Source organism: Castor canadensis, chromosome 16 (assembly GCF_047511655.1).
Source record: "Castor canadensis chromosome 16, mCasCan1.hap1v2, whole genome shotgun sequence".
NCBI lineage: Eukaryota > Metazoa > Chordata > Mammalia > Rodentia > Castoridae > Castor > Castor canadensis.
The window spans coordinates 29,142,770-29,157,790 of record NC_133401.1 but is presented as its reverse complement, the minus strand read 5'-3'; the positions used below and the strand labels follow the sequence as shown (position 1 = coordinate 29,157,790).

Sequence of the window (15,021 nt, the reverse complement as noted above, 5' to 3'; positions counted from 1 at the left end):
AGGTTCATATAAAATCCTTTTTCAGGTGGTTATGTTGTGTAATTGATTTGTGACTTCTTGTTTGTTTGTTTTGGTGGTACTGGGGTTTGAATTTAGGGCCTTGTACTTGCTAGGCAGATGCTCTACATCTTGAGCCACTCTATCAGCCCTTTTAGTACTGGTTATTTCTGAGATAGGGTCTGGAATGCAATCTTCCTGTCTATAATTCCCTGCACAGCTGGGATGATAGGTCATTGGTTGAGATGTGTTATCATGAAGTTTTTGCCTTGGACGGTCATGATTTCTTCCTCCTAAATAGGTAGGATTACAGGCATGAGTTATCACACCTGGCTACTTTTTCCACTTACGATCTCAGAAAGTTTACTTTCCTATTGTTTTGCTGAAACTTGGTGCACCTCCACTGGAAAGTTTCTTCTACTGAGAATAATGCTTAAACCTCTAGGTTTGGGTATAAATTGCTTACAGAATCATGGCATCCTGGCTTTTACTTTTCCCTTGATGCTTCCAGCCTGTCAATTACAGGAGCTAGACTAAGTCTCAGTGTGGTTTTCCTCAATGATCATGTCCTTACAGTATAACATTTTGAGTGTCAAGTTGGCAACAGAAATAAGGAACAACCTTTAAAAGTAAAGTTTTATTGGAACACAGCCATTTATTTTCATGTTTATAAATTCTCTTGGGTTCCATGATAAAATGAGTCATTTTGAAAGACTGTATGGTCCACAAAGGCTAAAACATTTATTACCTGGCCCTTTACAGAGAAAGGTTGTCAACTTATTCATCAAATAGTAAAACGTTCTCTGGAACTACTTTTTTAAAAAGCAGGTCAGGATGCATGGTCAAGAGTGCCAGTGGCGGGACATGGCCATCTGTAAGCAATGGCAGTCAACGTAACACTCACTGACAAGGGAAAGTTGAGCAAAACCTTGGGTGATGGAAGGAACTGAGTGACAAAGATCACTGGAGTAAATCTTTCAAGAGCAATGAATTGCCAGTATTAAGTACAAAGCCTTGGTGTCGATACGGCATACTGTAGTGAAGGACCAGCAAGAGGGCTCATGTGGAGTTGAAATGAGTAGAATTGTAGTAGTAGATGATGTCCAAGATGTGGATGGGGAAGAAAAGAAGGCAAATCACAAAGAAGGGAATGAGCAATTGGAAGGACTGTGCTTACTTTGAGTAAAGGAAAAACCTGTGGAGTAGCACTTTTTTTGTTATAAAGTACATTTAGATCTTCTACAGTGTTGAGTTTTGATACTCATGTATCAGAATGAATGTCAGAAGATGTTGCCTAAGGTAATTCTCCAGAGTTCAAGCTCAGAACCACAAAGAAATGGGTTGGAAGCAGGAATTCCAGTTATACATGTCCTTGAACAAAAATGCTTAACATATTCTGACTTCAGATTCCCTGTTTGTAAATCAGAATGTAAGACCCTTTGGATCACCGTGTGAGTTAATTTGTGTAGGAGTATCAAGCAATTCTTGGTATGCAGATGTTGAAAGTGCTCTTATTCTTATATTTGAGTCTCTTCATTATGAACATCATGAACTAGGTTCAAGAACACTTAACACTCCATGATATAAAACTTCCTATACAAGGACAGTTTGAATCATGGTGCAACAAAGGAGTATGCTGTGGGAACTCACTGTGTGTTGGACTGGCCTTTTCTCTGCCTTGCTTGTTTGAGCTTCAGCAGAATTCAGAAATGGCTGGTGGTAAGGCCAGGAAGAACTCTTGGAAGGCTGAGACAAAGGCAGTTTTCCACTCACAGAGAGCCCATTTTCAGTTCCCAGTGGGTCATATTCATTGACACGTAAATCTAGGACAACCAGCCATGGATCTGTGGATGTGGCTGCCCCTGTGCACAATGCAGCCATCTGGAGTGCCTCACCACAGAGGTATTTGAACTGGTAGGAAATGCATCAAAACACTGAAAGGTAAAGCGTATTACCGCTCATCACTTGTAACTTTCCATTCATGAAGAAGAATTGAAGTCTCTCATCAAGGCTATGCTTGCTGATGGTGGCCTCATCATCCTCATCCACAAATCTCTGGTTGGGAAGACAGGACAATAGAAGACTGTCTAAAGGATGCTTGGATTCCTTATTATCCCAGGGCTCTAAATACTCTAGAAGTTGTCCAATGTTGGTGATTTCAGTGGACTGTATCTCTGTCGAAAAAAAAAACAGTTTTGCCTTTTTGTAATTCTATATGATCAGATTGGGAGTTTAGTTAACTTTCCAACCAACCAAATTTCTTCATTAGAGTCTTAGCTATTGATTCTGAAGTAGTAGGTTTTGATTGAGTTGACTTTAAAAAAAAAAAACAAAGTTTAATTGTGATGCAAAAGTTACAGAACAGTGTGGGGCTCCAGTGGCTCATGCCTGTAATCCCAGCTACTGAGGAGGCAGACATCAGGAGGCTCTCAGTTTGAAGCCAGCCCAGCCAATAGTTTTATCTTGAAAATACCCAACACAAAACAGGGCTAATGGAGTGGCTTAAGTGATAGAGTGCCTGCCTGGCAAGTGTGAGTTCCTAAGTTCAAAACCCAGTATGGAGAAAAAAAGTTACATAAATAAACATTTGTTTTTGAGCAGACATAACTTCTACTCTGGAAGATAAACTCAATAAAGGTCATCTCTCCCTCCCACAAAACAAACAAACAAAAATACCTCTAGATAAGAGGTCATGACTAAAGCTCATGTTTATGTTTGAAGGCTATCTGGTTGTGTTTTTAAACCTGTGTCAACTGTTGAGATACTGACCAGCTATTATTAAATGTCAAGAGCCTGGAGCTTCGGAACAATGATATAAGGGATGCAGGGATGGAGCTTATATATATTGCTTTGAAACATTTGAACTGCAAGTTAGAGGATATTAGGTAGGTACCTGTGGAGCAAAATACCTGCTTGGAGTTCAGAAAGGATGAAGAACAGATAAGAGCAAAAGGAAGTTAGAGGAAATGAAATTCACACATAATGATCTGGTACCTCAAATACTGTTTTGTTGAATGGTAAATTCTTCTGTCTAGAGCTTGTGACTGGGGCATTATTTGGTAAATTTCTAGTTTTATCTACACTGCCTGCCATTTCCTCTCAAGGATTGGGTCCCAATTCACCTGTCATCTTTCATGCTATAGGCTGGGAGGGCACATGTTAACCATGTGCTGATATCATTCTCTTGCTGCTCTTCTCATCAGCAGTGGAACACTGAAAATCTCAATCTTCTTGGAAATAATTTGAGAGATGAAGGAGATGGATAGATTCTTTAGGTTTGGGGGCACCTAGATTGCACTTGGAGAATTTGGGCGCTATTTTCCTTGGTGGTGGTAACAGTTCTGTGTTGAGATTGTCTAGGTCGTAGAAGATGATAAACTATGCTGCTAGCTTTAAATACCTGCAGTAAAATGAGAATAGTCTTGCCTGTGGGTAGAGTGATCATATTTGTCAGGCTCACAGACAATCTGTGGTCAATGCCAAGTAAGAGGCAGTGACCAGAATTACTTAATATGTTTGATACAGGGAAAGTGGACTTAATATATTATGTTTAAATGTTCTATGCTTTCTTACACATCTTTCATTACTAGAGAAGGAAAATGGTCAGTTTTCACCTGGCTACTTTGAAGTTGCATACCATTAAATTCCTTCATGTAAAGAAAAGATTCTCTTCTTTTCTGTATTAGTTAGCTATTGCCACATAACAAATCACCACAAACTTAGAGCTAAGGCAACATATATATTTATTATCTCACATTTTAAGTTAATCAAGAGCTAGTCAGAGCTATTCTTCAGGATTTCTCACAAGGCTGCAATGTCTAACTGGAAAAGAATATGCCTCTATGATCACATGGCTGTTGGTAGAATCCAGTTCAGTTCCACAGCAGTTGCTGCACTAAGGGCCTTAGCGCCAAGATGCAAGATGGCAGCTGGCCAGCAACAGTCCTCAGTAACTTTTCATATTAACCTCTCTAATTCAAGCTGACTTCATGAAATTTTAGAGAGTATTGAAAGAGTTTGCCAGAGTCTTGTTAGAAGAGACAATTTTATATCAATTTGTCCAGGAAGTGACATATCATCCTTGTTTCTGAAAGTAAGCCTATCTTACTTTCAGATTTGTTAAAACAGTTTTGGTCAAGCATAAATATCGAAAGAAATTTTCGAAGACAAAAATTTTAAACTTTCAGTTGCTGTGGCCAAGCTCTCAGTCAGTTCCATGTTAGGGGCAGTTTTGTTTAAATTGTTGTGTGATCTGTTGAGTATTTCCAGGCTCCTAATTTTGTGAAAAATCTGCCTCTGCAAAAGTAGATGGTACCCCAAAAGCAAAGCAAAAGTTAATGTGCTTAAGTGACAAAGTAAAAAAATTTAGATTTGTTGAAGGACGGTGTGTCTTCAGTGGATGGTGGATAGAGTTATGGGAAAAATGAGGGCAGTGTCTGCAGTACAGCACTGAAGTCTCGCTTTCTGAGCATTCACTGTTTTTCCTTGGAAAGAGATACCCTCAGCTACCAAGGACCTAATGTATTAGTCATAACTCCAAGGGAAGAGATTATACAAGGGTGCGACAGCTGCAAGTATTCATGGAAGCCATCATATGTATTGCTTCACCTTTGTCCACATATCTAGATGTTTCCGGCAATATTTTTTTAATTTTTATTTTATTCATGTGTGCATACAATGTTTGGGTCATTTCTCCCAATTCCCCTTGCCCCCTCCCTTACCCTCCTTTACCCCTCGCTACCAGGCAGAAACTATTTTGCCCTTATTTCTAATTTTGTTGAAGAGAGAGTATAAGCAATAATAGGAAGGAACAAGGGTTTTTGCTAGTTGAGATAAGGATAGCTATACAGGGAGTTGACTCACATTGATATCCTGTGCATGTGTGTTCCTTCTAGGTTAATTCTTTTTGATCTAACCTTTTCTCTAGTTCCTGGTCCCCTTCTCCTATTGGCCTCAGTTGCTTTTAAGGTATCTGCTTTAGTTTCTCTGAGTTAAGGGCAACAAACACTAGCTAATTTTTTAGGTGTCTTACCTATCCTCACCACTCCCTTGTGTGCTCTCGCTTTTATCATGTGCTCAAAGTCCAATCCCCTTGTTGTGTTTGCCCTTGATCTAATGTCCACATATGAGGGAGAACATACGATTTTGGTCTTTTGGGCCAGGCTAACCTCAGAATGATGTTCTCCAATTCCATCCATTTACAGGCGAATGATAACATTTCGTTCTTCTTCATGGCTGCATAAAATTCCATTGTGTATAGATACCACATTTTCTTAATCCATTCGTCAGTGGTGGGGCATCTTGGCTGTTTCCATAACTTGGCTATTGTGAATAGTGCTACAATAAATATGGGTGTGCAGGTGCCTCTGGAGTAACCTGTGTCACAGTCTTTTGGGTATATCCCCAGGAGTGGTATTGCTGGATCATATGGTAGATCTAAGTTTAGATTTTTAAGTAGCCTCCAAATTTTTTTCCAGAGTGGTTGTACTAGTTTACATTCCCACCAACAGTGTAAGAGGGTTCCTTTTTCCCTGCATCCTCGCCAACACCTATTGTTAGTGGTGTTGCTAATGATGGCTATTCTAACAGGGGTGAGGTGGAATCTTAGCGTGGTTTTAATTTGCATTTCCTTTATTGCTAGGGATGGTGAACACTTTTTCATGTGTTTTTTGGCCATTTGAATTTCTTCTTTTGAGAAAGTTCTGTTTAGTTCACATGCCCATTTCTTTATTGGTTCATTAATTTTGGGAGAATTTAGTTTTTTGAGTTCCCTATATATTCTGGTTATCAGTCCTTTGTCTGATGTATAGCTGGCAAATATTTTCTCCCACTCTGTAGGTGGTCTCTTCAGTTTAGAGACCATTTCTTTTGTTGAGAAGAAGCTTTTTAGTTTTATGAGGTCCCATTTATCTACGCTATCTCTTAGTTGCTGAGCTGCTGGGGTTCCGTTGAGAAAGTTCTTGCTTATACCTATTAATTCCAGAGTATTTCCTACTCTTTCCTTTAGCAACTTTAGAGTTTGTGGTCTGATATTAAGATCCTTGATCCATTTTGAGTTAATATTGGTATAGGGTAATATACATGGATCTAGTTTCAGTTTTTTGCAGACTGCTAACCAGTTTTCCCAGCAGTTTTTGTTGAAGAGGCTGCTATTTCTCCACTGTATATTTTTAGCACCTTTGTCAAAGACAAGTTTGTTATAGTTGTATGGCTTCATATCTGGGTCCTCTATTCTGTTCCACTGGTCTTCATGTCTGTTTTTGTGCCAGTACCATGCTGTTTTTATTGTTATTGCTTTGTAATATAGTTTGAAGTTGGGTATTGTGATACCTCCAGTGTTGTTCTTTTTACTGAGTATTGCCTTGGCTATTTGTGGCCTCTTATGTTCCCATATAAATTTAACAGTAAATTTTTCAATCTCTTTAATGAATGTCATTGGAATTTTGATGGGAATTGCATTAAACATGTAGATTACTTTTGGGAGTATAGACATTTTTACTATGTTGATTCTACCAATCCATGAGCACAAGAGATCTCTCCAATTTCTATAGTTTTCCTCAATCTCTTTCTTCATCAGTGTGTAGTTTTCCTTGTAGAGGTCATTCACATCTTTTGTTAGGTTTATACCTAGGTATTTGATTTTTTTGAGGCTATTGTAAATGGAATTGTTTTCATATATTCTTTCTCAGTTTGTTCATTATTATTGTATTGAAATGTTAATGATTTTTCTATGTTGATTTTATATCCTGCTACCTTGCTATAGCTATTGATGGAGTCTAGGAGCTTTTGAGTAGAGTTTTTTTGGGTCTTTAAGGTATAGGATCATATCGTCTGCAAATAGGGATATTTTGACAGTTTCTTTACCTATTTGTATTCCTTTTATTCCTTCTTCTTGCCTAATTTCTCTGGCTAGGAATTCCAGTACTATGTTAATAGGAATGGAGGTAGTGGGCATTCTTGTCTAGTTCCTGATTTTAGGAATTTTTCTCCATTCAGTATAATGCTGGCTGTAGATTTGTCATATATAGCTTTTATAATGTTGAGGTACTTTCCTTCTATTCCTAGTTTTCTTAGAGCTTTTATCATGAAATGATGTTGGAGCTTATCAAAGGCTTTTTCTGCATCTATTGAGATGATCAAGTGGTTTTTGTCTTTGCTTCTGTTAATGTGGTTTATTACGTTTATTGATTTTCGTATGTTGAACCACCCCTCCATTCCTGTGATGAAGCCTATTTGGTCATGGTGAATGGTCTTTTTGATGTGTTGTTGAATTCGGTTTGTCATTATTTTATGGAGGACTTTTGCATCAATGTTCATTAAGGAGATTGGCCTATAGTTCTCCTTTTTGGAGGTGTCTTTGCCCGGTTTTGGGATAAGTGTAATACTGGCATCATAAAATGGGTTAGGCAGTTTTCCTTCTCTTTCTATTTCATGGAACAGTTTAAGAAGGGTTAGTATCAGTTCTTCTTTAAAGGTCTGATAGAATTCAGCAGAGAATCCATCAGGTCCTGGACTTTTCTTTTTAGGAAGATTCTTGATTGCTGCTTCAATTTCATTTTGTGTTATAGATCTATTCAGGTGATTAATGTCTTCTTGGTTCAGTTTTGGATGATCATATGTATCTAGAAATCTGTCCATTTCTTTAAGATTTTTGAATTTATTTGAATATAGGTTCTCAAAGTAGTCTCTGATGATTTCCTGAACTTCCATGGTGTTTATTGTTTATCTCCCTTTTGCGTTCCTGATTCTACTGATTTGGGTTTTTTCTCTCCTCATTTTAGTCACGTTTGCCAGGGGTTTGTTGATCTTGTTTGTTTTTTCTAAGAACCAACTTTTTGTTTCATTAATTCTTTGTATGGTTTTTTTGGTTTCTATTTCATTGATTTCAGCTCTTATTTTTATTATTTCTCTCCTTTTATTTGTTTTGGGATTTGCTTGTTCTTGTTTTTCTAGGAGTTTGAGATGTATCATTAGGTCATTAATTTGAGATCTTTCAGTTTTTTTAATATATGCACTCATGGCTATAAACTTTCCTCTCAGGACTGCCTTGCTGTGTCCCATAGGTTGTGGTAGGTTGTTTTTTCATTTTCATTGACTTCCAGGAACTTTTTAATTTCCTCTTTTATTTCATTAATGACCTATTGTTCATTAAGCAATGAGTTATTTAGTTTCCAGCTGTTTGCATGTTTTTTGTCTTTATTTTTGTTGTTGAATTCTAGTTTTACTGCATTGTGATCAGATAGTATGCACAGTCTAATTTCTATTTTCTTATATTTGCTGAGGCTTGCTTTGTGCTCTAGGATATGTTCTATTTTGGAGAAGGTTCCATGGGCTGCTGAGAAAAATGTATATTGTGTAGAAGTTGGATGAAATGTTCTGTAGACATCAACTAGGTCCATTTGATCTGTGGTATATTTTAGATCTAGGATTACTTTACTGATTTTTGTTTGGATGACCTATCTATTGATGATAATGACATGTTAAAATCTCCCATGACCACTGTGTTGAAGTTAATATATGCTTTTAGGTCCTTCAGGGTATGTTTGATGAAATTGGGTGCGCTGACATTGGGTGCATATAGGTTGATAATTGTTATTTCCTTTTGGTCTATTTCCTCTTTTATTAGTATGGAATGTCCTTCTTTATCTCATTTGATCAATGTAGTTTTGAAGTCAACTTTGTCCGAGATAAGTATTGCTACTCTTGACTATTTTGGGGGGCCATTGGCTTGGTAAATCTTCTTCCAGCCTTTCATCCTAAGCCTATGCTTATTTCTGTTGGTGAGATGGGTCTCCTGTAAGCAACAAATTGTTGGATCTTCCTTTTTAATCCAGTTTATCAAACGGTGTCTTTTGATAGGGGAATTAAGTCCATTAACATTAAGTGTTAGTACTGATAGATATGTGGTGATTCCTGTCATTTAGTTGTCTTAGTTGTTTGAAGGTTTGATTGTGTGTACCTAAATTGAGGTTACTCTCTACTTTCTTGCTTTTTCTTTTCCTATAGTTTGGTGGTGCCTGTCCTTTCATGGTTATGTTGGGTTTCACTTTCTGTGTGAAGAACCTTTTGTAGTGGTGGCTTTGTGGTCATATATTGTTTTAGTTTCTGCTTATCATGGAAGACTTTTATTGCTCCATCTATTTTGAATGATAGTTTTGCAGGGTAGAGTATCCTAGGGTTGAAGTTGTTTTCATTCAGTACCCGGAAGATCTCACCCCACACTCTTCTTGCTTTTAATGTTTCTGATGAGAAGTCTGCTGTGATTTTGATGGGTTTACCTTTGTATGTTACTTGTTTTTTCTCTCTCACAGACTTCAATATTCTTTCTCGAGTCTCTATACCTGTTGTTTTAATGATAATATGGATTCTGGCAATATTTAGCATTCCATTTCTACTTACCTTATTTCCTTAAAAGAAGGTTATATTCAGGTTATGGAGCATTGAAATATAGACAAAGAATAAATATTCTTGATTTACTCCTTCATCTAACATAGGCAGGGCAATTCATTTCCCATTGCCTTCAATTTTATCAGATGAAAAAAATGGGGATAAACATCTCAGAACTCTTCAGGAGTGAATTAGAACCAGGAATCAATGTGTTTGGAACACTATTATGCATTATTTCCCACATTGTCTGCAAATTACCTTTTTTCATAAATAAGAACATTGTATCAAACTTTCAAATGCATGGAAAAACCCATTCAAACATCACACACTTTTGAAATCTCTTATTATCTCTATTTTCCCCAGTGTTCTTACCTTCAAATGTACCATATAGTGAATTTACCTTGCCACTAGAATGTGAGCTTCAGGATGGCAGGGATTTTTTTTTACCTTCAATGTGTCCTAGGTGCTCAAAATATTATTTGAGGAAATAGACATATTTCAGGCTATCACATATTTTTCTTCCTACATCTTAATTAGGACACACATGTGCATACAGAGCGTAAAGCACATAAAAGTGACTATGAATCCTCCTCCAGGATTTTTTTTTTGTAGTACTGAGGTTTGAACTGTGGGCCTACACCTGGAGCCATTTTACCAGCCCTTTTTTGTGGTCATTTTTTTCAAGTTAAGGCCTCACATACAATTTGCTTGGGGCTAGCTTTGACCTACAATCCTCCTGATCTCTGCCTCCTGAGGAAATAAGATTACAGGTGTGAGCCACTGTCATCTGGCTTCCTTATGGATTTGAAGAAGTGATATCAAATGTTCTGAACATGTGTTCTCTAGCCATGTAAGCACATTTTACTTGGAAACTTGGCCCTTTGTGATATCATCTATAAAACCACTAATGGTATCCCCGATGGGAGGATGTAATGCAATATGCACATGAAATACAGATCATTCAGTGACAGAAATGACTGCTAATATTGCCTTTAAACTGCTCCCATAGAAGTTCTTATATTCCTATATTTAGCAAAGAGTTTTCAATCTTAAAAGTTTTTAGTCTAGAGCAGAAGTGTGTGCAGAATCTCATAAGTGTCTCATGCTATAAAAAGAAAAATAACAATCTGGTCCTTGTCAATCTTGGGATAGAGAAAAATTTGTAAAACATAGTGATAGGGTTGGTTTCCAAGTCTTCCTGGGCCAGGTTCATTAAAATGAAACCCTTGAAAAGGTCAAATACAGTTTCTGAATAAGCCCTCTCAACATGTTCTACATTAAACATACGTTATATAGCTACTGCCATGACAGGGATCAGGAAAATCCAGATTAAGTTTTCCATTTTATTTTGCTTTATGTCCTTTATCAAATTCATACTCTTTATTAATTTGCAATGTTTTCTCACAAGAGTATCAAAAGGATGAAATGAAGTGAGAACAGGTTAAAATGCATTGGGAAAACCTATGAAGATTGATTGTTTTATTGGTGGGCTGTGTGGGGGTAACAAGTAGAATGGAAGGAGCCATGAACCTTTCTCAGGTGTCATGATCAAAAGGGATCCCTGGGAATTCCTTTAGAAGAAACTCTCATTATACATTCCTCAGCACTTTCTCCTCTGACCTATTATAACTAAACTGGTACTTGCTGTCTTATATTTAACCTCTGTGTTCACAGCCTTGTGACAATCTGGTAGGGTGAAGGGGACTCCTTGCTGCTGAGGAATGTGAGAACTGTGTAAGCTTTGGAAAATGCTCTTGTTTTTGTTTTGTTGTACACAATCTCATGATATAGCCTAGATCATCCTCCTGCCTCACTCTCCAATTGGCAGGAATTATGGGTATGTGACAGTGTATCTGGCTATCTTTTCCCCCTTTACAGCCATCTATGGAGCAAAATTTATCTGAATCCATTTGAATTATGTACCAATTTCTGGAAGGCATTAACCACATCCACATTAAGGCAAATGTGAAAAGTCTTCAAATGCTCTTAAAGAAAAGAAATTACTTTTACACTGCTCCTCAGTAGTGTGGAAAGCTCATATCTTCAAAAATGTTATGACTAGGTGTGATGGCATGTGCTTGTAATCCCAGAACTTGGTTAGATTTTGTTTTTGTATTACTGGGGTTTGTACTCTGGGCCTTGAGGTTGCTAAGCAGATGCTCTACCACTTGAGCCACACCAAAGCCCAATCTCAGCATGAGGAAGGCACAGGCAAGAGGATCACAAGTTCCAGGCTAACCAGAGCTACATGCCAAGACCTTGTCTTTATGAAACCAACCAACAAAATAAACAATAATGTTATGGATCTTTTCTGAGTCTAACATTTATTCTACAGACTGTCAAACCTCTCTGTACAGCCCTGTAATCAAATTAAGCTTCTAAGATCATTGTGGATTTCATGGTAACTATTAACATTCACTAAATGATTCTGAGCAGAGTTGTCATGGTTGTTATTGAAACTGTCTTGTATACATGTCGACACACACTTATCTTTAACAATTCAAAAGCAGAAACTAGGAGTTCTAGGATCCCTAAAAATCAGCAGTATGAGGCAAACAGTAGGGAAACATGAATTCAAAATGTAAGAGACATGTATCACCCATAGGTGAGACTGCACAAAAGCAGTGATATAAAAAGTAAAAATGGAATCGAGTATGTAAAAAAAGATGAAGAAGGCCACCAGCATCAGGATGGTGTGAGCAGCTCTGGATTCTGGGGGGCCTTTGTGGTATAAGTTGGAAGTATGAATATGCTGTTTTCTCTTGTGGTGTCTGCACAGGAGAAGAACCATGGAGCCACTGGCTGAGCCTGTAAGGCCAATAAATGTGGCTTTGGAGATGAACAACAAGATAACAAAGCCCACACTAGGACCCAAGGATGAGCAGAACCACTGGACTTCTGTATCAGTGTAGTTGTGTTTGTCCTGTAGGCCAGTGACTCTCATGGGAATATAGACATTTATTAAGGTACTGAACATCCAACAGGTGTAGCAGGAAGGTCTAGTGATCTCCTGGGCTTTTCCTTTGATTATTATCCTCCCTGCATTCATAGGGATGACAGTGACAGCCTGATAGATGCTCAGAACACAGGTGGAGCACAGAGTGGCAGTATGACCCATTTGGTGAATGTAGTAGGTAAGTTTACATCCAAGACTGGACAGGGAATTCCTTGGAACAAAAGCCACCATGGAGTGGGGGATCCCAGTAGAGAGAAGAACCAAGGTATTGGCTGAGGCCAGGTGGGTGAAAAGCACCTGTGTGGGTCTCAGTCTATGTCCAACCAAGAGTGGAGATACATTATGGAAAAATAGAATGACATTGGCCACAGTCCCAACCCCACTGTGGAAAAGCAAGGCAGTCTTTAGAGCCACTTCAGATTGGGGTAGAGTGAAGAACAGGTTGGGCCAATGCTGGTGACAGGATTCTTCTTAGTGATCTGTCCTAGTGAAAAGTTTCTGGATCTTTTCCTGAAAATGGAGATGTGTTACAGTCTATAAGAGGGGCCCCATATGGAGGACATCTCACTGACACTATGTAGTTTATCTTTTTGATTTTATATTTTTATATTTAATTTTACACTTGGACTTCCCACCACAATTCAAGAGTCATGTACAACATTATGGCTAACTCATAATTGATTTTCAAAAAGTACATGCTGAATAAATGATTCGTGAAAAGAGACATCAGCAAAGATGTGCTATAAAACTTCAGTTTTTGCCAGGATCTTCCCTGTCATCATAATGCATGAATCTCAGATGAAGTTGAAAAACCTACATAACTTCTAAAATCTGAAGTTAGCTAAGTGGTTTTACAACATGATGAGAGAATCGGTAGTCAACATTTTAAAACTGAGTTGAAACGCTCAACTTATTCCTCAGAGTTCAGGAAACAAATAGCTTTGTATAAAACAGTTTAGAAGGTGTTACTGAAAAGCAAGTTTTAGTTTATCCAGCCATTTTTCTGTGGTTCATCTAATTTTAATTGGTTTTGATTAATGTGTTAATTGCACATAGTAGTGTGGTTCATTATGATGTATCCATACATGCACACAAGATTCCATAAAGAGTCAGTAGGTGGATGTGAGGGCGATCTGGCTGTGACATCTGTCACCCCATTGATCGCCAGGGTTGATTCAGCTGATCTGGCTGGCTAGGCGGGTGTCCCCTTCCTCCCTCACTGCTCCACGTGCGTCCCTCCCAAAGCTGCGCATCGGTTGAAGAGGACGACCTTCCCCGATAGAGGAGGACCATTCTTTGGTCAAGGGTATACAAGTAGCTGCGCTCCCCTGCTAGAACCTCCAAATAAGCTCTCAAGAGTCAGTAGGTCTCAGGGTACAAAAGGTGACTCTAAAATGCTCTTAAGTAATCTAGTCATTGTAGAAAAATTCCCAGTACTCAATTTAGTCTAATTCTGAACAGTTTCCTGAGTCATTACTGGGAATGCTCTGAAATGAGTTTCTGGAGAGCTCTTCCTGAATGGACTTCAGCCACACAAAAGTTAAACACTGCAATCATTATTCAAATCTCCATTCATTCTTAAGTGCCAAGGATTGTCAGACTCCTTGTTTGAGTCTGATGTTTACTGTTAAATCAATCTACTTATCTGGGCTCACAATCATCCATAGCATTCATGGGCCAACCCTAGGGAGTGAATAAGAAGGTACCAGGGGTCACAGTGCCAACTGACTTGCTCTGGTTGCAGGTGTGAAATCCACAAAGGAGTTGATCCTTAGCCAACCCTGTAGCATGAACCATCTGCAGTCACATGCAAAATGAAGAAATGAGTTTTAAACAAATGTCAAGAGTCATGAGTCAAGACCAAGAAATGCCTTACTCTCAGGAAAATAAGATCCATCTTATGAAAGTACAGTGTAGACAGTATGGGACTAAAAACAGGGAAGTGAGAAACTTGCAACTTTGGGTTTACCAAATCCAGGATTGGATCCTGACTCCACTCTCTCTGCTGCTGAGACACAGCATGCCCTCAACTCTGGGAACCTCGATCTCTCACTGGTAATAACATGGTTTACTAACAAGATCTCAAATTTGAGGATGAGAGCAATCCAACTCTGGAGCTAGAAAACTCATCCACTTACTAGTGTAGTTCAGCCTAGGCAATTTTGTTCACTGGGCTATGCCACAATTTCCCCTTTAAAATATAAAATAAAATTATGAAAGACCATGTATCATGAGCTGGGTGTGAATGTTTAATGTGGATTTTATATTTATTTTTGACCACAAGTTAGAACATGTTAATCTTTCATTTACTGTTATGAGAAAGTATGATTCCTGCAAAATAAAATTTTTTGTTTTCATTTCTTATCATTGAAAGGCATGTGATAATGGATAAGTAAATATATTGTTGGTACCTAATTGCATTCCCACCTTACTAGAGTCCTATCTTTCTTTTCTCCCCACATCCAGACACACTGAGTTTATTTCCACTGAAGAGAAAAAGGAAGACCTTTCTGGTACATCAGGCAATGCAAAGCTTCCTTCTTTACACAACTTAAATTGTGTGCTCCTTCTCCAAGCCCAGCTCCACCTGAATTTCACCTGTTCACATTCACCTTATAATCACTCTCAGTCAACTTCTCCTTTCTCTACCCCTCAAATTGAGGCTTCTTTTTTTCTTTTTG

At 38.2% G+C, this 15,021-nt stretch overlaps 1 protein-coding gene across 1 annotated transcript; it reads right to left on the bottom strand.

Annotated features, from left to right (window-relative positions):
* Positions 1-1,923: 1,923 nt before the first annotated feature.
* LOC109678996 (vomeronasal type-1 receptor 3-like) lies at positions 1,924-14,137 on the bottom strand. Its single transcript, XM_074057381.1, has 3 exons — positions 14,047-14,137; positions 12,065-12,753; positions 1,924-2,052 (listed from the first exon to the last, which is right to left on the bottom strand). Exons 1-3 carry the CDS (start codon positions 14,135-14,137, stop codon positions 1,924-1,926), a joined length of 909 nt encoding a protein of 302 aa, XP_073913482.1.
* Between the last annotated feature and the right edge of the window lie 884 nt (positions 14,138-15,021).

Bases quoted from the DNA above. Each gene is read 5' to 3' on its own strand.
- LOC109678996 (XM_074057381.1), bottom strand. From the start codon at position 14,137: ATGGTTCATGCTACAGGGTTGGCTAAGGATCAACTCCTTTGTGGATTT. The intron at 12,754-14,046 runs GTACCTTCTTAT...CCCAATCTGAAG, and splicing joins AGTTGGCACTGTGACCCCTG to TGGCTCTAAAGACTGCCTTG. The intron at 2,053-12,064 runs GTGGCCTTCTTC...CTTCCCAACCAG, and splicing joins CTCACACCATCCTGATGCTG to AGATTTGTGGATGAGGATGA.